The 24263-nt window shown below is 45.3% G+C and overlaps 1 protein-coding gene across 6 annotated transcripts in view; it reads right to left on the reverse strand.

The window, feature by feature from the left end:
• The window catches only part of Bcas1 (breast carcinoma amplified sequence 1), a 68308-nt gene that overhangs the window by 28438 nt on the left and 15607 nt on the right, over nucleotides 1–24263 (reverse strand). For 4 of the 6 annotated variants that reach the window (XM_029536393.1, XM_029536398.1, XM_029536397.1 and 1 more), the window contains 4 exons: nucleotides 11979–12134; nucleotides 11343–11387; nucleotides 8450–8587; nucleotides 1879–2085 (listed from right to left, as the gene is read on the reverse strand). In XM_029536393.1, the coding sequence (XP_029392253.1) occupies nucleotides 1879–2085; nucleotides 8450–8587; nucleotides 11343–11387; nucleotides 11979–12134 (546 nt within the window). The remainder of the gene's footprint in view (nucleotides 1–1878; nucleotides 2086–8449; nucleotides 8588–11342; nucleotides 11388–11978; nucleotides 12135–24263) is intronic. The other 2 variants (XM_029536396.1, XM_029536394.1) reach the window with 2 other exon arrangements.

Below are 24263 nucleotides of genomic sequence, written 5' to 3' on the forward strand. Positions count from 1 at the left end.
CCTTCCTTCCTTCCTTCCTTCCTTCCTTCCTTCCTTCCTTCCTTCCTTCTTCTTCCCTCCCTCCCTCCTTCCTGCCCCTCTCCCAACCAACTCTCACTGTGGCCTCCCCACCCCTTTGACATCCACAGACCCCCTCTCCCCCAATCATTCACACACTTTCTCGGTCTGGTGTGTGTTTCTTGGAGAATCCAGATTTGTCTCACACCAGGACCACTTTTTATGCAACGCATTCCCTGTTTGCTGGATTCCTTCCTAAACTCAGTGCACTTAGCCTCACCTTGAGCAGTAATCTACTTTCAAAATTGATTTAGGTGTGTGTGTGTGTGTGTGTGTGTGTGTGTGCGCGCGCCCACGCACATGCTCGTGTTCCTACAGAAGTCAAAGGCATCAGGTCTTCTCGAGTTGGAGTCCCAGGCAACTGTGAACCTCTCAGTATAGGTCCAGGAATGGAACACAGGCCCTCTTCAAAAGTTCTTGTCCTGAACCATCGAGCCATCTCTCTAGATTTCCAAAAATCTATATTGATCTCAAGTTACTTTGAATATATGTACAATTTTTGTTTTTGTTTGTTTGTTTTGTTTTTTGAGACCAGGTCTCTCTATTTAGTCCTGCTATCCTGGAAGTCACTTGTTAGACCAGGCTAGCCTCGAAATTTTAGAGATCTTCTTGCCTCTGCCTCCTGAGTGGTGGAGTTAAAGGTGTGAACCATCATACTTGGCTGAATATGTGTATAGCTAGCATATGTACTTGTTCATATGGTATATAGCTATATAGATGATAAATATATGTACATAATACATATATGTCTCATTCATATATGAATGTATAATAATCTTTAAATGTGAATATTCAAATATGGGTCACTGGAGTAACTTCTTGGGTCACCAGTATGTGCTTGTAAATTGTTTGGAAACTGTCTTTTACATTATACTGCTGGCAAAAGACTTCTAAATTAGTAAGTATAGGCAGAAAGAGGATTAAAAACTATCAGTAGGCATGTTCCAATGTGTTCCTGAATGACTGGAACCAGTGTCCTGAGAAGCATCTAGAAGAAAAATTTTCTACAACAAGAAGTAAATCAGAAAGTGGTTCGGGGGTGGGTCCAGCTGGATTCTTCATGAGAGAGAGGAGGGGACCTGGCAGTGGTGTCTACATTGTCACTGTGCTGGGCAGCGAGCCCAAGGCACAGGTTTTCAAGAAGCCACTGAGATAGGCGCTTCCAGCTGTGCGAATCCACCCTGGCTTCTCATTCATCTCTTGGAGAAATTTGAACCAGGTCAGGTTCTGAACATGTGTTACAGTGGGGTTTGCTCTGCACCAATGCGAAACTTCAGCCCAGCCACCATTTCTGTGCATGGCGCACCCCCTCCACCTTTGTTGCAGACCACAGACCTCCCCCTGCCGTCGATATGGTGGGCACCCTTATTTTGTAAATGGGGATCAAGAATCAGCTCAGAAGGTTGCGTCTGGACAGGGAGGGGTGAAGACAGAACGCCTTCTCCCCTGGGAGGGTGTGTGCTGAGGAAGCCCAGGTTGCCGACCATCACAGAGGGATATAGCCAGGACACACCACAGCCGTCTGTGCCTGATCCAGGCCATTCAAAGAATGAAATTGTTACTCATTTGTCTCTGTTTCTCTCTTACAAAGCACCTGGGTACAGCAAGACCCACGACTCATCCCACTCAGGAGTACATTAGGAGTCCTCCATTCAGGAGGAGGAGGAGAAGGAGGAGGAGGGGGAGGGGGGAAGAGAGGAGGAGGAGGAGGAGGAGGAGGAGGATAACCTCTGAGAATCATCAACATCCATTTTGGCCCGCCGGAAATAACTCCTGAGCCACCTCAGCCCCAAGGACCCTGCAAACACCGAACAGACTCACCTTCTTCCAAAACAACTTTCCCAGCGGTAGCGAGGTCGGCCCCGCTTTCTCCTTGCCGCCATCTCTCGCTTCGCTGGTCGTCTCAGGCGGTGGTGGTGGAGGCGGCGGGCTGCAGCTTTTGGCACTCTTCGTCTTCCCTTGGGTCTCCTGGGGTGTGAAGTTGGCTTTGTCTGACTTGAGATTGGCTGAAGTCGAGTTCTCAGTATCCTGTAAAGGTTTGTTTTTTAAAAAGCAAAGCAAAAAACTTGAAAAATGTCACGCTTTCGCAAGTAAAAGGTTCTCTGTTAATATAAGCATCGGCTGGGGTCCTGCATGATGTTAATCTTTTTCTTTCAATTTTTTCTGTTTTATGCAAGTTTCCATTGTGAATGTAGCTCTATGTTAAAAGCTTTTTTGTTTTCCAGATATTTTCCTTTCAAGAAGGAAAAAAAGGGGGAGACTTGTTAGTGAGGGTGCTTATGTAAGTAACTTAGGGGATAGATTTTAGAGAGAGGAGGTGTGTTATTAGAAAGTGGAGTTCTGGACTTGCTCTTGGCTCAGTGGGGAAAGAAACTTGCCTACGGCCCGATGACCTGAGTTCAAAACCCAGAACCCACATAGCAGAAGGAGAGAACTGAAGTAGAGAACTGACACTGGAAGGTTGTACCCTGACCTGCACATGTCTACTGTGGCTTGCATGTGCCTGTACACATTTTACACACACACACACACACACACACAGTCAAAGGAAGGAAGGAGAGAGAGGAGAAAGAGAGAGAGAGAGTTAACTAGTTTTTGCCAAGGCCTCTGTCTCCAAATGGCTTTGACCAGGCTGTCATCCACAGACATATTCTGACTCTGCACACAATCCTGCATACCATGCAGCTTGTGTTTATTTGTATGAACACTATTACCTTCCCAAGCCAAACTGGAAGCTAAGGAAGGGTGGGGATAATATGTTGGCCATAGGAGTTCTGGATTTCTTCTCCCACTCTCCACTTCTCCATGGAGAAGGCAGAAAGGAGTCTGAACGCTGGTGAAGAGCCACAGACCACACTCCTACTCTTAGATACCCCATTCACAGCCCACACACAGCCTCTCTGGAAGGTAGCCATTGGTTCTTCTCCTTCCCCCTCTTCTTTCCCTGCCATCCCTCCTCCCCTCCCCTCCTCCCATCCCTTCCTCCCCTTCTGTCCTCCCCTTCCCACCTCCCCCTCAGCTGTGCCGAGGCCCAGTTGAAGCTATCTCATGTTGCTTTCCTTTTTTCTTTCCTCTCTATTTTTCTTCTCTCTCTCCATCCCTAAAGGGCCTCATGTAGCCCAGGCTGGCCTCAGCTCCCTACACAGCCAAGGCTGGCCTTGAACTTCTGACCCTCCTGCCTCTACCACACCATCTCAAGTCCCAGAACACAGCTCTGCACCAACATATCTGTTTAATACCCTTTTCTTTTCCCAGTAAATGACCACTAACTCCCAGTCTCTGCTTCCCCTGCATCACTGGATAAGGACTCGCAAAGCCCAGATATATCTAGACGTGAGTGAGTATTGACATTCAAGGTTTAGCATCAGATTCTTTCGAGCTGACCCCACTACAGCAAGCATCTTCATTCCATGTCTTTTGCTCTCTGGACTTCGAGACAGGATCCCTTTAAATTCCCAGACGATTTCTGACCAAAAGAAAAATATCTGACAATAAAAATGGGATTCAGACAAATTCAGGAAATTTCAGAATATTCTTGGTTCTGGGTTCTTTTTGGTTGTTGTTTTGTTTTTGATAGAAGGACTCTCTACATAGCTCTGATTGGGCCAGAAGCAGCTATCCTCCTGCCTCAGCCTCCAGAGTGCTGGGATTATATACAGGTGGGCACCAAGACACTCTAGATGATCAGAGTCTTAAAAGCCATCTTTCCAATGTTTACATTTTCAGATAAGGACACTGGTGCCTGTGATCTGCCTAGCTCTAAACTGAGACAGCTAGAGAAAGAGGGAGCAGATTCTGCCATGGCCGCTTTCCATTCAGTCTTTGATTCCTGGAACAGAGCCCAGCAACGATTCACTTGCTCCGCCTTCCCTGCCAGCCCACCTTCTTACCCCACCCCCACCCCTGTTCCCCCACATGGTATTCTGCCTCCATTAGATAATTTATTATCCTTTCTCTGGATTCTGTAGGAGACAGTAAAGATTCTAGCCTGACTCAGAAGCAGGCCGTTCTAGAAGGTTATCAGACTTCAATTAAAAATGACAATATAGGAAAGAGTTCAGTGGTTAGGAGAGCATCCTTCTCCTGCAAAGGGTCTAGGTTTGGACCCCAGTATCCACATGGGGCAGCTCAGAACCACCTGTAACTCCAGCTCCAGGTGACCCGACGCCCTCTACTGGACACCTTGGGCACCTGCACTCACATGTCTCACACACACACACACACACACACACACACACAATTTTAAAAAAGGAACCCCCCATTAAATTTGAGTTTCAAATCAGCAAATAATGACTTCTGTAGTATAAGTATACCCCCAAACATTGCATGGACTATACTTAAATTTATACTAAAATTATTTCTCTTTTTTTTTTTGTAATAATTTTAAGTTACTATATAAAGAATGGCAATATAAAATTATTTCTTGTGTATCTGAAGTCTGAATTTCAGTGTGTATGCTATATTCTATTGGATGACCCTACTCTCGTCTCTGGGGACTATCTTCTTAGTAAGTGATCCCTTTGGTTTTATTTCTGGATGTGGGACACAGGAGGGCTCAGCAAGGTACAAACATCAGAACAAGAACACAAAACAATGGCTATGTGTAGAGAAAGAGGCCCGAGGGCTGGCTTCTTATAAAAATCCTGCAGCTGCCTCACTGAGAGGTGGGACAGTGGCCAACCCTTTTAAAGCAATGCCTGGCCTTCATATGTCTGTGTCGTCACTGAACATCAGAAACACATGGACTAAGTTTGATTCCGAGGCATCTTATGTTCTAACCCCAAGAGAAAAAGATTCAGGGTAGGAAAGGGACGTGATCTCATTTCTTCCAACAGTAACCTGGGTGGGGGTTTGAGGGCAGAGGTAGTTCATTCACCTTGCCTGGAGTGCCCTGGCTCCATTCCCAGAACTTATTGTATTTATTAGTTCTAGCCTTCCTTGTTCACAAATGATACTTCTGAGTAAGGGTTTCTATTGCTGCAATGAAACACTGTATACAAAATGCAAGCTGGGGGAGGAAAGGGCTTATTTGGCTTACACTTCCATATAGATGTCCATCATGGAAGGAAGACAGGACAGGAACTCACACAGGGCTGGAACCTGGAGGCAGGAGCTGATGCAGAGGCCATGGGGTGTGTGTGTGTGTGTGTGTGTGTGCTGCTTACGGGCTTGCTCCGCATGGCTTGCTCGGTCTGCTTTCTTATAGAACCCAGGCCCACCAGCCCAGGGATGGCACCACCTCCAATGGCTGGACTCTCCCACATCTGTCACTAAGAAAGTGCCCTACCGTCAGAGCTCACGGAGGCATTTCCTCAGTCGAGGTTCCTTCCTTTCAGATAACTCTCCTTTGTGTGTCAAGTTGGCATAAGACAAGCCAGCACAATGCATTTTAAAATCTATGTGTGTATGCCTTTGTGTATGTATGTGTATGGGCAGGTATGTGTGTATGCAGGTGTGAGAGGGTACACACAGAAGTCAGAGGCAGGCATCAGAGCTGGAGTTGCGGGCAGTTATAAATTGTCTGATGTGGGTGCCCGTTGCTAAAATCTGGTCCTTTCAAAGAGCAGCAACGATCCATAACTTCTCCTTCTTCCCAGCTTCCCAATTTTATTTTTATTTTTTGTTTTGGTTTTTGGTTTTTGGTTTTTCGAGACAGGGTTTCTCTATATAGCCCTGGTTGTCCTGGAACTCACTCTGTAGACCAGGCTGGCCTCGAACTCAGAAATCCGCCTGCCTCTGCCTCCCGAGTGCTGGGATTAAAGGCGTGCGCCACCACGCCCGGCTCCCAATTTTATTTTTAACTAAGAAAATCTACTTACATATGTATTTGCTTTTAAGAAAGGGTCTTATTGTGGCCATGGCTACTTGATCCACAGCCCAAGCTGACAGATTTGTTACATGGCCAGGGAAAAGCAAGTGTTGGAGGTGGAAACAGGCACTACCAGACTGGGCTTAACTTCTTCTTCTTTTTTTTTTTTTTTTGTTGTTGTTGTTGTTTGTTTGTTTGTTTGAGACAGGGTTTCTCTGTATAGCCCTGACTGTCCTGGAACTCACTCTGTAGACCAGAATGACCTCAAACTAGAAATCCATCTGCCGCTGTTTCCCCGAGTGCTGGGATTAAAGGTGTGTGTCACCACTGCCCGGCTTGGACTTAACTTCAAATTTTTTGGATTCCCTTTTTCTGACGTAGAGGAAAGCCTTTTGGTGAACCTGTCGGCGGCTGGGGGGGGGGTATTTTTCCTTCTAAGGAGAATAGAATAATCAAAAGAGAAGAAAGAAACTGTTCTCAACACAGAGGTAAAAGCCAATGACCTATATGTAGAAAACTGCTATACAATCGAGAACTGTTTACATCTGGAACTGTCTCCCTATTTTAATTTACATCTGAATGGGAAACACATCAAATGTCAGCCAAGGCACAACCCTGATCACCCAGAGGCTTCTGTGACTGGGTTCCAGAATCCCAGGAGACAGAACCTCCTTTCATGTTTTAAGACTCTAGATTCCATCCTCTTCTCAAATGAGCCACTGATATTGGGAAGCCGTAGAAATGATGGCTGGAGAGATGGCTCAGTGGTTAAGAGCACTGACTGCTCTTCCAGAGGTCCTGAGTTCAAATCCCAGTGACCACATGGTGACTCACAACCATCTGTAAAGGGATCTGATGCCCTCTTCTGGTATGATTGGTCATGGTGGGAAGATACTACAGATGTGAAATGTGGTGACCTGTGAAGTGAGTGTCAGGGCAGTGAAGCAGGGCGGAGGGAGTGGGATAGAGGGAGTTGCACACGTGAGATTCCTCAAACACTCAAGGCTTCCATGACACATGTAACCCCCAAGCGGGAGTTAGACCAGATTCCTTTGCATAAAGGTCTATGATGGGTCTCATTAGCTGCCACTAATTTGTGTTCTACGTACCTAGGTGGCCGAACACTTATTATTTATGCATTCATTTGTGGCTTCCTGTGCTTCCCTACTTATCGTGGAACATGATATATAGCCCAGGCTGGGTTTCATATTTGAGGTGATCCTCTAAGTCTGTGGTACTTTTTAATGATTTTTAAAAAATGTGTGTGTGTGTGTGTGTGTGTGTGCGCGTGCGCACACTTGCACACTTGAGTCCAGTGCCCTCAAAGGTCAGGAGAGGACATTGGGTGCCCTGGAGCTGCAGCTTCAGAAGCTGTGCTGGGAGATGAACTGGGATCCCCTGACAGAGCAGCGGGTGCCCCTAACCACCAAGCCTTCTCTCTACACCCCAAGCCCACTCTTGAGCGCCTCCTTCTTTCTTACTGCAGTACCTATCTTTCTCTCTCCTTGCAGAATGAAACAAGACTTGGTGGGAATTGAAGGTGGCTTTGTGTTATTTGCATATGCAAATATAGCTTCTGCTATGTGGGTGTGCTGTGGAAAATTTCCTGTTTCATTTGGGACTCTATAAAATGGATCTGGGAACGTTTTGTTCTGTTTTGTTTTGTTTTGTTTTTTAAAAAAACAGCTTCACTAACTTTGGTGGACAGTGGTTAATATTTTAAAAATAAATTCTGAGCGTTTGGCCACAACTCCGAGAGCCTTTGAATCAGTGACTTTATACATGTACTGTGTCTTTCTTCGTGTAGGAAGAGCTTGTCTCGTTCAGTGCTTTCCTCTGCTTGGCATCTATGTGGGCTCAGTATGAACTCAGTCAGCAGAGGGAGCAGGTGAGGCAGATGGATGACAGAGGTAATATTGTTATCTTGAGGTCAGAAGAGAATTTCCCAAAGAGTGGGTGGCATACCATAACTTTACAATCTAGATATGAAGCAAAACTCAAATAGCATCTTTTTTCCCCTTCCTGACTTTCCAATCATTTAATAACATTCTGCAGAAAAGTCTGATGGATCCAATGATCTCCACAGGCCAGTGCCTTCCTAAGCCAAGCCCGGAGGACACTGGAATCAAAGCTCTACAGAGATGAGTGAGAAGGTGACTTTAATTAACCACATTCATGGTCATTTTCCTGTGAAGAAAAATGATTCTGGGTTTCCTCATATGGTAGAACATGAAACTTTATTTTTTAAAGTCACATAAAAATAGGAATAGTCAATTTTAGTATAAAAATACCAAGTGACTAATAGTATGTTTAAGTAAAATTGATGAAGGTATGCCAACGACTGACTTTTGGGAAACACTGGATGAGAACTTCAGAACCCTGCTCTGCACTCGGCAGGAGCCAGTCTTTTGTTTACAGCTATGGGGACTTAAATGCCCAAACTTCAGGCCTCAGCACCTTCAATTTCCTCTCATGGATCACAGGCACGCAAGGCTTGGGATGGAGGAGCCAGTAGGCCCTGGATCCTAGGCATCAGAGTGAAGATCAGGGTCCTCTTTCCTCCTGGTGTGAGGAGATACAGACCTTGTGCCTAAAGAACTTCCTAAAGGAGAGTCCTAGCCTGGGGCTGTCCAGGCGCTTCTTCTTGCTTTTAGCCTGCGTCGCCGACATCTTCTGGCCAGCAGCATGTCCATCACAGACACTGTCTGTCTTGGTTGCCTTCTGGACAATATCAGGCACAGCTTAGAGACTCGCTTTGAAACAGACCCACTCATCTCTTCTGTATATTCACTGTGACAATGAGTTCCTGGTGTGTCACTCACATCTCCCAACCGCGAAGCATCATGGGAATACTTACCTTTTTAAAGTTCTCAAAAACAACGCGCTAAATAGTAGTCAACCTCAGGCACACATTTTTTTTTTTTTAAACAGGGTCGCCTATATAAATGATCCAAATCAACCCATCTCAGTACCCCCATCCTCCAGTCCAAAACAACCCCCTTATCCCTATTTACTTCATTTTGAGCTGTGACCACATGACTTAAAATATCAAGTGAAACAACCACAACCAAAACGATCACACCGCAATCTTGACTAACAGCTTTAAATATGTAAACCTGGAAGAGAGAGAGAACAAGCCACCTGCCGACCAGGGATGTTTTGTGTCTTGATTATTTTTTGGCTAAATGTTACCATTTAATGACTTTCATCCTCAAACCAATTGTCTTTGAATCTGTGTTTGGACCTTTACGGGAGTAATATCACCCACAAATATTTTGAATGACTTCTACATGGGCAGATTTCCCAGACAAAGGAAGTTTCTGGTGGGAACCAATTCAGTGGGCCAAAACGGGAGGGGACAGGAATCAAATGAACTCAGCTACAACCACTACAAACTGTTGACTCAAGTTACACACACTGTGAGGCTTTTCATGAGACATGTAGGACTTTAGCAGTCACCCAGGTGGTTGGAAAGATGGCTCAGCAGATAAGAGCACCAGCTGCTCTTTCAGAGGACCCGGGTTCAGTTCCCAGCACCCACGTGGAGCTCAGAACTTCCTACGGTTCCTGTTCCAGGGAATCAGATGGCCTCTTTTGACCTCTACGGGTTCTGCATGTATGTGGTGCACTTATATACATGTAGCCAAAACACCCCTACACATAAAATAAATATATAAAAATAATACACTCTATATAGTTATATAATGTATAAACAATAATGATATAATATATTAAAATTATATATAAAAATGACTCAGGGTGGAATGGGACAGAGATGGAGATTTTTCAACAGCACTTGGGGAACTTTAGAAGAAAAAGATGCTCCAAAGACATACAGAACAGGAGAGGCTGGCTCCTGGGCGTGACAAACAACCTATACACATGACCCTCATTTAAAATCCAGGCTCCCAGTAGGGACTTCACAGCCCCCCTGGGTGGGACACTGAGATTTTATCACCAAGGTATGTTCTGTGGTGACCACATCTGCACGGTGGATGGGTCTTGGCGCACAGACCAGCTAAACAGAAAGAGAGCATCGGGTCACTTGGGAAGCCACCCAACCACCCACACCCCCACAGCTGACAGCCTAGTGTGCCAAGTATGGAGCTCCAAGGACTGAAAAACACAGAGACAAAAAGAGAAACATTTTGGCCCAACCATTCATTGAATTTGACCTTAGCTGCCTCATGGCAAATGAGTACTTCTAAGGAATCCATTTTTCAATGGGAGAATAACATTCTAGAAGAGTTGGTCAATCCACTATGCGATTTGGGAAATAAGGTTGACTATGTCTGAACAGAACGCTACAGTTTGCAAGGCACGGTGGCACCTTCCCTCACCCGGCGCCTGGTAGACAGAATCTTAACTGGGCCCAGTTTTACAGAGGCGGAGACTTGGATTTGGATAAGTTAGGGTCACACAGCCACCACGCTGAAGACCTGGAGCTCAATCGCAAGCTTCCCAGGGTAAAATGAAGGGCGCTCCCTCCACCCCTGCTGCAGCTTAACTCAGTAGATTGGGGCTGGTGAAGCCATTTCCTGCATCCCAGTCCACATGTTCTATTACAGGCCACCAGCCCTGCCACATGGAAGGAAAAGCATCCGAAAGATGGTTACTTCAGCCCAAATTTACCTAGAGAGGAACAATCTACAATCGTAGGCTGTAAACCTCTGGGCTCAGCAGGGCCCTGACTCCACCTGGTCTTTCATGGCAAGCATCCAGGGGCAACTATTTCAGTTCAACACTGCTTTGTAGTAGAGATCCACTTTTCAAATGACACAAAAATGGAAAACACATTGACACTTCCTCCCCCCCCCCCATCTAGAGCTTCTGCCTTCCACTTCAGGGAAAGTCTCAAAAAACAAAACAAACAAACAAACAAAAAATTCAAAACAAAACTACATTTCCTCATTTTCTAAGCACAATGGGGAAAAAAGATAATGATGGTATAGATAGTAGTAATTTGTATCTATTGCATTTTAAACAATTGGGAATGGTGACATTCTTTAGCAAGAATTAGTCTATCATTTCTCACCCTGCCCCCTTCAAGACAGGGTTTCCCTGTGTAGCTCTGGCTGTCCTGGAACTCACTCTGTAGACCAGGCTGACCTCAAACTCACAGAGATCCACCTGCCTCTGCCTTTGTCTCCTGAGTGCTGGATTAAAGGCATGTGCCACCATGCCCATACAGCTAACATTTTTACTAAAATACCATTAACCAGGGCAGGGTAGTTCAGTGGGTAGAGGGCTTGCCTTCCAGGTAAGAGGCCCTGGCTCCAATCCCGAAGCACTACAGAATCTAAGCAAACAAAACCACAGTCATAACCCAAGACACTTTAAAGACAATCCATATTGAATTTCTAGGTAGATTCATATATGTGCATATATTAACACGTACTATTCATGATATGTATATCATCCAACAGATGCTCACACACAAAGGGGAGCCGACATATATACACTTCAGGGTGCCTACCATGTCTTCTGGGTCCTTCTTTGTTTCAGTCTTGTTAGGCGAAACCTGAAAAGTTTGAGAAACGTAGATGTTAAAAAGAAAGCTGCCTCTTGAGGGCGACTTATTTCATACAGGCAGACTCTTCAGGGTGGTCTAGTTTATCGCTCCGAAAGGTGGGAACTAAAGCGCACCTTCAGCTGAGCAGAGACCGGAGCATCTCAAAGCAATATTATATTCTGTAATGGATTAGATTTTACGTACCCACCAAGAGTTTGGCCACATTCAAAGTCAACCCATGTCCTGTTTGTCCAGACATGGTACCTGGGCCCCATCCTGCCGACTCTTTCCCCATTTCGCCTTTTGAAGTCAGAGTGATATTTGCGTACAATGCAAGCAGATTGGGGACTGGCTACTGATGGATCCTACCACAGCACAGCTCCTATCCCACAGCTAGGACCCCTGCTCCCGTGCCCTTGTCATGGCTTCCCACTCTAAACCTTTGTCACTGACAGCCAGATGAATGCAGCTCCCTTAGAAGGGACTTTGTCTCATGACCCCAGCGATAATCTTGGTACCACAGCATTCAGGTATACTTGATTCTCAGAATTAGATGGGGGACAATGACATCGAGGGAGAGAAACAGTGACTACTACTTACTAGTGTCTTGAAGAAGCTCATGATGGAGCTATTATTCTCTGTGGTATCGACCACCCGGGGGTCCTCCTGCGTGGTCCCCAGCACCTCTGGATCCCCAGGGACAGAATAACTCAGAGTATCAACTTCTTGTCCTCTCTCCTCGCGGTCGACTATGTCCTGGGAACAGAACAGACTTTCACAGTTGCAGCTCCTTGGATGTGGACTCTCAAGAGTCTTCCTTTTAGTATACACCCCTCTCTTCCTTATTCCCTAATTCCACCCATAGCTCTCTGCCCACGGCCAAGCAGGACAATCGGGAACTTATAAGAGCCCTTCTCTCTCCTCCCTTCCCCCTCTCCCTAACACATTCATCACAGATGGTAGGAGGGACATTGTTTGGGGCCAGAGGGTGACAAACTGAGCAGCACATATCACATCCAAAACAAAACCCCCTTTCTCTCAAGTTTGCAAGGAGGGTGTTGGAGAAGACAAGGGTTTCCATCTTTGCAGTCTCCGTGTCTGATGATCTGTATGTTAGGCCAGAGATGGCTCTGTAGGATTTTCCCACAATCCCCGCACAGTCAAATCTTGTCAACAACAGTAACAATAACAAAAAGAAATCATTTCCCAGTAACTGCTCAGCTTTGGGGTGTGGAGTTGGTTGGTTCCTGGGAAGTGGCTGGGGACCGTGTTCCTTCATTGCTCTATATTTTCACAATGACCTGGAGCCAAGATCCTGTTGCCACTCTGCGCCACAACGACCAGGACTCTTACCTGGTTTCCTAGCTCCTCGGAAACCTCACTTACCCTGCTGGTTTATGCTTCATGTCTCACCAGCCTCCAGCTCCCTCCCATCACTCCCATGACTTGAGAGTCAGCCCCAACTCTGACATGGCCTTCCTAGCATCAGGCCTGCTGGGCCTCTCTCTGAGTCTCCTCTCGCTCTCTGTTCTTTCTGACCTGTTTTCTTAGAGCTTCTCAAACACACCACACTACAAATTATTTCCAACTTCATGGCTTCTTCTACCCCTCTCAGTGCCTGGGGGTAGTTCTCATTCACCACATCTTCTTTTAGGAGGTGTAAAAAATTAGGTGTGTGAAAGCCTTGGACCCAAAATTTATCCTATCTACAAGAAATTCATGGAGCAGAGACTGAAAGAGTAGCCAAGTAATAACCAACTCAACTAGAGACCCATCCCATGGGCAAGCAATAATCCCTGACACTATTAATACTTTGTTATGCTTGCAGACAGGGGTCTAGCATGGATGTCCTCTGAGAGGCTCCACCCAGCAGCTGACTCAGATGGATGCAGAGACCCACAGTCAAACAGCGGATGGAGTTCAGGGACTTCTATGGAAGAGCTGGAGGAAGGATTGAGGGCCCTGAAGGGGAAAGGAACTCCATAGGAAGACCTACAGAGGCAACTGACCTGGACCCTTGGGGGCTCCCAGAGACTGAACCATCAACCACAGAGCTGGACTTAGCCCTCCCCAACACACATATGTAGCAGATATGTAGCTCAGTCTTCATGTGGGTTTCCCAACAACTGGAGTCGGGACTGACCCTAAAGCTGTTGCCTGTCTGTGAAATACATTTCCCCGACTGGGCTGCCTTGTCTGGCCTCAGTGGGAGATGATGTGCCTAGACCCACAGAGACTTGATGTACCGGGGTTGGGGGCATACCTGGGGGTTCTCCACGCAGATGAGAAATGGGGGGGGATGGGAGAGGAATTGTGGGAGGGGATGACCTGGAGGGGGGCAGCAATGGGGATATAAAGTGAATAAAAATTAGGTGCTTCGGTGTGCATGTATGTGCATGTGCATGTGTGTGTATGTCCTTGTGTATATATCTGTGTGTGTTTATGTGTGTGTATGTGCATGTACGAGTGTTTATGTGTGTGTATGTGCATGTGTGTGCACACATGTTTGTGAGCATGCATGTGTGTGTATGTCCATGTCTGTGCGCATGTGTGTATGAATATGTGCATGCGAATGCAGTTGCCCATGGAGGGCAAAAGAGGGTGTCTGATCAGTTGGGGCTGGAGTTCCAGGCAGATGTGAGCTGCCCAATGTTGACTGCTGGGAGCCCAACAAAGGTCTGCTCCAAGAAAAGTGTGTGCTGCCAAGGGCTTAGCCATCTCTCCAGCCCCACCCAGTCTTAAGTGTTACCTCTTCCAAGGGCCCATCCTTCAAACTCCAACAAAGATCTTTTCCCACATCTCTGCCCTTTCTATCTGCAATGCCCCAGTGTCTTCACTAACTTAATCTATTTCAGCCTCCATTCTTACCCCTCCCCACACCACACACACAAGACCAGAATCTCCACAAGGGCAGAGGCTGTGTTTATTTTCCTCTGTGCTGTTTCTTATGAAAGGCAGTGAGGCCACAAAAGGCTTGTAACAATTCTGTACTGTTTAAATACTTAGTGGATGAATAGAGGGAATAAAAACTTCATATAAAGGCTGGAGAAACTGATCTTGCAGAGGACCCTGGTTCAGTTCCCAGCACACACATCAGGTGTCTCATAAGCACCTGTAACCCTCATTCTGGGAATCGGACTCCCTCTTATGTGGATGCTTGCATGCAGGAAGTATATATAAACGTACACAGCATCATATATGTGCATATAAATAAATCATTTTTGAAAATGGTATATGAACAAGATGAGGATGTCTGTGCAAAGCACACCCTGCCACTTACTCTGTGGGATTCCTGTGGTATTTATTTTGTTTTTCTGATTTATTTATTTATTTATTTATTTATTTATTATCTGGTATCCTTAATTATGGTGTTTGTGGTTGTAAATTTTGAATGTTATAAGCCTCTCACAGTTTTCCTTGTGAGTGTGTGTAGGTGTGGGTATGGGGTGAGTGTGCAGGTAGAGGTCAAAAGTCAATTTTCAGGAGCTGGTCTTCACAGTCTACCTTGTTTCTGAGGCAGCATCTTTCATGTTTCTGTGGCTGCAGACCTCAGGCTAGCTGGCCTGTGGATGTCTGAGCAATTCTCTTGTCTTAGCCTCTTATTTCTCATAGGAATGTGAGATTATAGATGTACACTGCAAAATTCACCTTTTACACAGATCTGGGAATTGAATTCAGGTGGAAAGCACTTTTACCCTCTGAGATGTCTCCTTAGCCACATTTTTATTTTTAAGCCCCCATTGCTCCATTTCCTTTGGCAAATGACCAGAGTGAAATTTACAGGTCAAAAGTTAAGCAAACTCTATAAACTGATATGCCTGCCAAACAGTAGAAGGTTATAGCGGGCTCCCTGCAGTTCTGATCCTGCAGGCAGCCCTGTGCCTGGCATGTTGGTAGAGCAGGTGATACCTGTAAGGTGCCCGGGACAGGCAGGGGCAGAGGTCCTGAGAAGGGACAGAGGGCCAGAAACCTAGTTTGCAGCAGCAGGCTAGGGTGAGTCTCACTCCACACTTACCTGGCCCAGACATCATTTTCCTTTATCACCATCCCTTACATACACACACACACACACACACACACACACACTTACACAAACATGCACAAATAACACACACATACTCACACACATGCACACAGAAACACACATGCACGGATGACACACATAAACTCACACATGCACTCTCATACATGCACACAGAGACTCCCACACATATATACACACTCCCACCCACCCAACCACCCACAATCAGACACATGCACAGGGACACACATACATTCTCACTGCCACATACATATATACACATGCACACAGAGAAACATACACATTCACACACATGCACACAGAGACACACACTCACACATATACACACTCACTGTCACACACATACATACACACGCACACAGACTCATATACACACCTGCCTGGCTTTGTGAGTAAAACAAACCCTTTCTCCCCTAAACTGCTTCTGCCAAGGTATTTTATCACAGCAAGGGGAAGCAAAACTAAGACAGATGTGTACTGCAGTATACAAACCACTGTACAAATAAGTGCACCGAATGCGGGCCATTTAACCCAGATGTTACAATTGACAGTTCAGACAGTGACTCGGGAGATGAGGTTGCTGGCCCAAAGTCACACGGATGTCCAGACGTCACCACCCTTGACATGACAGACCATTGCCTCTACCAGCTCAGCCCAACTGATGTCACTCAAGCAGTAAATAAAACTCAACTCTGTGTAAACAAAACCCAGGGGTTGGGAGACCCAGAGCTTCACTAAGAGCGTCCATAAATGCATGCTCAATTCTGAAGTTCCCCCAGCAACCCGCTGTGTTTTAGACGCGTTAAGCATTGCACTTCAAATTTGTCTACGCCACATCACGTTGACTTCTTGATGCTGATGATAGTCTCCCAATTGTCAGGACCATCACACACCCTGCCATCTCCATCTCCCAGAAACGGTCTACAGCATCTTACAGGAGCGGAAACGGAGGCCATGCGGTGACCATGTGCTCTCAGTCGCACTGATTATCTGCCTCGATTATTCATGCCTCCTGTGACAGAGGGACCCTAATATCCCTCACGCCTTCTGTCCTCATTTCTCTTCTGACACTTTTGTCTTTGAGTATTTTCCTCTTAAGCTTCCTGGTTGCAGCCTTAGTGGTGTTTCTAAAGTTCCCGGAACATGTCAGGGAGGTTCCTGCCCCAGTTTGTAGCACATGAGCTCCTGCTTGCCAGGGATGATCCACCTCACTGCCGTCAAGTCTTTGCCAACTGTTACATTTTCATTGAATTCTTTCCTTACTGCCCTGCTTTAAATTGACACGACTCCATCCAGTACATCCTGGGTTCTAACTTTCTTATTTTCCCAGAACATTTCAGTCTCTCGTTGGCCCTTCCTCCTGTCAGGGACTTGTAATAATCCTGCCTGGAGATAGTTTTGATTTTCATGACAGAGGATCCAACTGGCATCTGGTAGGCAGACGCAGGGGGAACTGATGAGCATCTCCTCCGATACACAGGACGGGGGATTCTCCAGCCCAGGCATCATACAGGAGCAAGGAGACAGAGAAATCCCTTACTGTACTAAAAATGCAACTCATTCATTTCCCTGGGCCTCTTTCCCCCCAAGAATAGGAAGGGAGCTTTGTTCTTTTCTGCAGTGCTCATAACTTACACCTGCAGATGCTCAAAAAGAACGGATGAATGAGCAAATGAATGATTTGGTCCAAGTAAGATCAGCACTGTTCTTTTTATTAAGGAGTGTCCTGGCTAGTTTCCAAAATTACAGCCCACTCATTGGACTTCACCGAAAGTAAGAGATCTCATCTTAGCGTCTTTTCCTGTAGCTGTGAAAAAACACTCTGACAAAAATAACATAAAGGGGAAAGGGTTTCTTCTAAATGACAGATTCAGATCATAGTTTATCATGGCAGGACAGCCAAGGCAACAGGAGTCTGAAGCAGCTCAAAATATGAAGGCAGAAGAAGAGGGTAATGAATGCACACACATCAGAACTCACCTACCTAGGGAATGGTACCACCCACATTGGGCAGAGTACATACATACTGAAACTCACCTGGCTCACTTGCCTAGGGAATGGTGTCACTCACATTGGGCAGTTCTTCCCACTTCAACTAACATAAGCAAGGCAATTCCTATCAGACATGCCTAGAGGATCATCTCCCAAGTGATTCTAACTTTTGTTAAGTTAACAGCACCATCTTAGTCACTGTTCTATTGCTCTGAAGAGACACCATGACTACAGCAACTCTTATAAAGAAAGCATTTACTCTGGGTTGGCTTACAGTTTCAGAGGGTTAGTCCATTATCATCATGGTGGGGAGCATGGCAACATCCAGGCAGACATGGTGCTGGAGAGCAGCTGAGATTTCTATATCCTGAACCACTGACAGCAGAAAGAGAAAGACTTACTGGGCCTGATGTGTTTTTTTTGAAACCGCAAAGCCCATTACCAGTGACATACTTCCTCTAACAAGGCCACACCCACTCCAGCAAGGCCACACCTATTCCAGCAAGGCCATACCTCCTAATCCTTATAATCCTTTCAAAAAGTTTGACTCCCTGGTGACCAAGATTTCAAACGCATGCATCTATGGGGAGCATTCTTATTCAAACTACCACAAACACTATCATAGTTCTGTCCTGTGAAATATCTAGAATATAAAAGAAATTATTAACATGGTTCAGAGCATTGCCTGCTCTTTTAGAGGACCTGGATTTGGTTCTCAAATTCATGATGGCTCACAACCATCCTTAACTCCAGTTCCAGGAGATCTGGTGTCCTCTTCTGGCCTCTGTGGCAAAACACTCATACACGTAGAATAAAAATATAAATCAAAACCACTCGTTGCTAAGCCCAATGAGTTAAGTTCAATCCTTGCAACCCACACGGTAGAAAGAGAGAAATCACTTCCATAGCTGTCCTCCACACATGCTCCATGCCACATACATGTGCACACACAAATAAATATACGTGATACAAACTAAAAAAAAAAAAAAAAGAAACAACCCACAATGAGTTAGTACAATGTCCCCACCAGAACATCTAAGGTAAGACAGTGATGATACCGGCTGCTGACAAGGAAACAGAGAAACTGGGTGCTCATGTATGACTGATAGAAACGCAAAACGAAGCGGTCACGGTGGGAGGCATCTCTTAGCAATTTCTCTACAAGGACAATTTCAACTTTAGTGCGGCCAGCATCAGCAAGTGTGGCCAGCGACCTTCTCCTAAACCAGCCTTCCCTCCCTTCTTCCTTCTGTCGCCCACCCTCCCTTGCTGAGCCCTCTTTCTACTTTATAAAAGTATCTTTTATTGGGACAGTCAGGCGGCACAGTGGGTAAAGTCACTTGTCAGTAAGCCTGCCAGCCTGAATTTGATTCTCAGGACCCCTATGGTAGAAGAACTGAATCGGCTCCTAGATCTGTCTGTCTGTCTGTCTACATATACACTTATCTGACCTCCACATGCATGTGTTTGAGCACACACATATACACAAATAAATGCAATTTTAAAAGTAACATCTTTATTTATTCTTTGACAACTTCATACATCTATACAATGTATCTTGAGATATCTACCCTAAGCCCCCCAACACTGACCCCTTGCTTCTTCCTTGTTCTTGCTTTTATGTTGTATCCACCGAGTCCAGCTGCCTTCTGGAATGTTCGCTGATCTTGCTGGTATCCTGAGGGTCTGGTTCGAGGAACCATGGTTTCTGTGAGTTTGTGAGGAAAAGGTCATGTCATAACACAGGATTTCATGGTACTCTTCTGACCCTTCATCTCTTACACTCTTTGTCTTCCTCCGAGTTCCCTGGGGCTTGGGGTGGGGTGATGTTGATGTCCTGTTTAGGGCTGATCCCTCAATAGTCATTCTCTACACGTTGAGCAGTTGTGAATCTCTGCATTGCTGTCTCTGCATTCTGATGCAGAAAGAAACTTCTCAGACCAAGGTTGAGGGCAGCGCTGGCTACACTGCTGGACATTTCTTCTGGAGAAAGAAATCCTATATTCACAAAACTTTGTAACTGATGTCCATGGTATCTTTATTAATAACAGCTCCAAACTGGGATAAGATGAAATGAACAATTTTTAAAATGGTTAAACAAACCAGTAAGCCCACATCATTGAATATTAGTCAGTAGTGGAACAGGAGGGGAGAGGCAGATCTATCGATCTATAGATCTATCGACACAGGCATCGATCTGTAGCAAAACCTATGAAGGGAAAATGTCTATCAAAAACCAGTCATGGTGTGTGACCCTGCTTCTACGACAGCCTTGAAATGGGAAAGCAACAAGAATGGAGGACATATTGTTCAGTGGTTGCTAGGAGGAGTGGAGGGGACCTGAGGCTCACACAGGCTGGCAGTCCCGTCCCACCCCAGAGGAGTCTGGGGAAGGAGGTTTGTGAGTTTGAGATCAGCCAGAGCCACACAGTAATTCCAGTGTACCCTGCACTGCACAGTGAGACATTGTCTTGGGAGTTAGGGGAGGAGGTGAGGATAGACCTGTGGGGATGGAAATATTCTCTGTGTCTACATCAGGCAATGAAAGTTCATGGGATGGTGCTGGAGGAGTGGCGAAGAGCCCTTCAGAATCCCGACGATCCCAGGAAAGTCAAATGAATTTGCAAGTAGGGTTAACATGTGACATTAGAGTACAGCCATATGATGATATTATACAACAGCCATATGACATGATATTAGATGACAGCTACATGATGTGATAATAGACTACAGCCATATGATATTAAACTACAGCCATATGACATGCTATTAGACTACAGCCATATGATGTGATATTAAACTACAGCCATATGATATGATACTAGACTACAGCCAGTCACATAATGGGTATTCTGTCGCCACTGATTTTACTGGGGAATGTGCAAAGGAAGGAACAATATATTCTATCATATTAGTAGCAACCCAAAACCCTAGTCTGGCTCTGTGTCACACAGTTCTCAGGAGGACCGACGAAGGATGTCCTACTTACAGTTCCAGTTTGAAGATGGAGAAATCTGTGCATGAAAAGAGTAAACACTTGCCGATGAGAACCCCATCCCATAGAACCGCAGCGAAAGGCGCGTAGGCACCACATGCCTTAGCTGCCTCATCTCCCTGCTCCAGGTTTACACAAGAATCTTCTCAGCAACGGATTCGAACTGAAGGCCACTCCTGTCTGTCATTCTTCACTGCTTGGTGTTTTCCTATGTGTCTAAAACCCATGCAATCTGTTTTGCCTAAAGATGTATGGGACCTGAGTCCAAGGCAGGGACTGTAAACCCATGAAGGCGAAGAACGTCCTAATGAGACAAGAAGGGACAAATGACACTCTGTGTGTGTGTGTATGCATGTATGTGCATGTGTATGTATGTGCATATGTGTGTATATATGTATGTGTGTGCATGTATGTATGTGTGTATATGTGTGTGTATGTGTGTATGCATGTATGTGTGTGTATGTATGTGCATATGTGGGTATATATGTATGTGTGTGTATGTGTGTATGTGTGTGTATGTGTATGCATGTATGTGTGTGTATGTATGTGCATATGTGTGTATATATGTATGTGTGTGCATGTGTGTGTGTATGTGTGTGTGTATGTGTGTGTGTATGTGTGTGTATGTGTGTGTGTATGTGTGTGTGTATAATGTGTGAGTGTGTATGTGTGTGTGTGTGTGTGCAGGGTTAATTTGGTATCCTAGCTCCACCCAAGCTCAAGGGGGTAATCCAAATGGATAAAATCACTAGAAGAATGCTTGAAGAAAATCTTATAATTCTGGACTTAAAGTTGTATCTATGACATGAAACCTAAAAGTCATGAAAAGCGAGTGGAAAGTAAAAATTACAAATGTCTGTAAAAACCTTCATTAAGCAGGCTGTAGTAACAGGTGCCCAGGTATTGCTGATGAAGTATAAATTAATCCAGTCTGGATGGAGGAAAAGTTGGCATTGCTTACCAAAATAAATAAATAAAGCCTAGTAATTCCATTTCTAAGAGTTTATTCTAAACTTAACATCATACAGGCCAAATGAGCAATTAGAAGAAGATGCTTGCTGTAGGGAGGGTGACAAGAAGGGTTGGGGAGACAGGCAAAGGTCATGAGTAAGTCATGGTTAAATGCATCATGGTATGCCTGACTATTCAGTAGAACACTTCATAGGCATGACAAATAAGGAAGTGCTTTATGTGCAGGCAAAGAAAGTGTTAACTAAATAAAAGCACGAAACAGTGTATATACTATATTATTTCCGGAAGACAGAAAAAATAAGAATTCAGATTTTATTTCTGTCTAAAGAAATGATAGAAAGATACAGTAAAATGCAAAGGGCAAGAATTCAGTCAGTGGCAATGACAGATAAATGTATGGATTGTAATTTCTCGATTTGAGCCAAGAGAGTGCATTACTGCGTTGCTGGTTTTAACTGTCTCCTTGATGCAATGGAGAATCACCTGGGAGCAGAGTCTTAATGAGGAATTGTCTAGATGTAGATGCCCTTTGGGCGTGTCTAGGGGGGTCATTTTGATGGTTGATTGATGTAGGAAGACATGGCTCCATGTGGGCGGTGCCATTCCCTATGCTGAGCTCTGGACCAGTTCAGACTAGAGAATTCCCTTAAATCAGTAACTAGCAGACTGAGCTCCATCCTGGACTTCCTGAAAATGATGGGCTGTAACTCAGAACTGTGAACTACAATAAAACCTTTTCAAGTTGCTTCCCCGCCCCTGCTCCCCACCCCCCAGAACATTTTAGTGCAGCAACAGAAGTACAACCAGGGCAGTCTATAAAATGTGAAGGTTAAGTAACTTCTGTAACTAGAGACAACATAATATCTAGGGTCAAAGTAAATGAGGCTGGGGGTTGGCTCCAGCTGTCAGGTCACCAGCTGTGTGCTTCTTGCAGGACCATCTTTGTCCTTAACTTCGACTATGTCTTCACTACAATTAATTGCACTAGTAAGGTTCCCAGGACACGCTAGAAGTGTTCTTCAGGAAATGCCCAGGAACTCCTTTTAAGCAAACAGGTGTGGGTAATTATTCCCTGTGCCAGAAGCCCATGCTTTTCCCTCCCTGTCTGTTGGCTTCAAAGAGCAAACAGGAAGGAGGTCTGGAAAAGCCGTCCTACTCTGTTGGGTTGAGAGCTGCCTCTGCCTCACTGGAACTAGGTTTTCGATAAGGAAACCCATCTGTGATTCTCATTCCCCTCCCTCTGACAAGTGCCAATCAACCCTCAGCCTCCTCCACAGCAGGGTCTTGGGAACAGGACCACGGAGGCCAAAAGCGGGACTAGAGCTGACTTCGTTTTGAATCTTTGGACCAAGAACCAGGGCTGAGAACAGAGGGGCTTCTGAATGGAGCCCGAGGAAGGCGCAGAAACAGGCAACCGGCTCCTTTCCAGTCTTTCACTCTCATAGAAATCGGAACCGGGTGCTGCCTGGGATCAAAGTGAGGAATCCGGCTTTCCTCCCCCCCCCCACCCCCCGGGGGATGCTACTGTAGGTTTTGTTTGCCTCTCTCACTTCCCTTTCTTCTCCCCAGAGCAGAGGCGCCTACACGGAGACCTTAGATTCAGGAAGAAAAAGACGTTTGGTTCGTTGTAGAACATACAATTCAGATGCTTATTTGCCTAAAAAGAAAGTAAATTAACAAGCAGGAAGAAGATACTAATATAATTTTGTGGGTCTCATTGGTGGATTGTTACTGTGATCCCCAGCCCCCAACCACAGAAGCTCAGAGTTACTAAGGAAATCAAAGATATATTATCAATGTAGGGATTTTTGTTTGTTTGTTTGTTGCTTTTATTTGTCCCACGATTCCTATCCTGATTCACACCAGCTAATAAAAATGCATTCTCATGTTTTAAAGCCAGGGCAGGTCTGGGAAAGAATGCAATTGAAGCAATCCAGGAAATGTCAATCAGGAACGGGCGCCAAAAGCTGCCACTGTCGCACAGTGCAGGAGACAGGCTTGTTCGAAAAGCCAGAGTTGTTTCAGAGCAAGGAATTGCCACACAAGGTCTGGATCGCTGAGTTTGGGAACTAAGGAGAGAGAAAATCATCTCTTGTGGGCGCCACTGTGATCAGCAAGGGAGGCCTGCAAAGGTCCAGTGCGCCTCGAGATGCTCTTGTCCCACGCCGCCACCTACTGGATGAACAGGAGAAATGCTGGCTGTGCTTCTGTTTTGTTTTGTGTTTTTCTTATGTGAAACAGACAAACCAGGCTTGGCAGCTCACGCCTGTAATCCCAGCACTTGAGAAGCGGAAGCAGGAGGATTGCCTCGAGCGTGGGACCAATTTAGGCTATATTGCAATGCCCTTTCTCAATCCCCTCCCAAATTAAACACACACACACACACACACACACACTCCTAAAAAAACAGTTAAGACAAAATATAGAGGAATAAACAAATGGGGGGAAACGCACATTGACTGAGCCATCATGGAAAAGAAATTACTACTACTAATTTCAATATTTTCACTCCCCTTTCACTGTGGACAAGTGGGTGCAGGAGGCCGTGGTGGAGAGTTACAACCTAGTGGGTTTTTCTCAATTCTAAACTTTCCTCTTGCAAAGGATGCTACAATTAAAAAAAAAATCCTTGGACTGGGGATTGATCACTCAAATGCAGTGTGCTTGTGTAGCATACACAAAGCCCAGGACGCCCTCAGTAGAAAGTCAATAATGTTACGGATAAAATGTTGCCTCAGTAAATAATTAATTATAAACTGGGTCATTTGAAAGGCGAGTGTACTGAAAAAAAAATTTAAAAAAAATTGTGTTGTCACCGCACAGGGTTGAGATATCCATGTTCCTAACTGGGAAATGATCAGATTTCAAGTGGAAATCAAACAGA

The sequence above is a fragment of the Mus pahari genome, chromosome 3, assembly GCF_900095145.1.
Source record: "Mus pahari chromosome 3, PAHARI_EIJ_v1.1, whole genome shotgun sequence".
Lineage (NCBI taxonomy): Eukaryota > Metazoa > Chordata > Mammalia > Rodentia > Muridae > Mus > Mus pahari.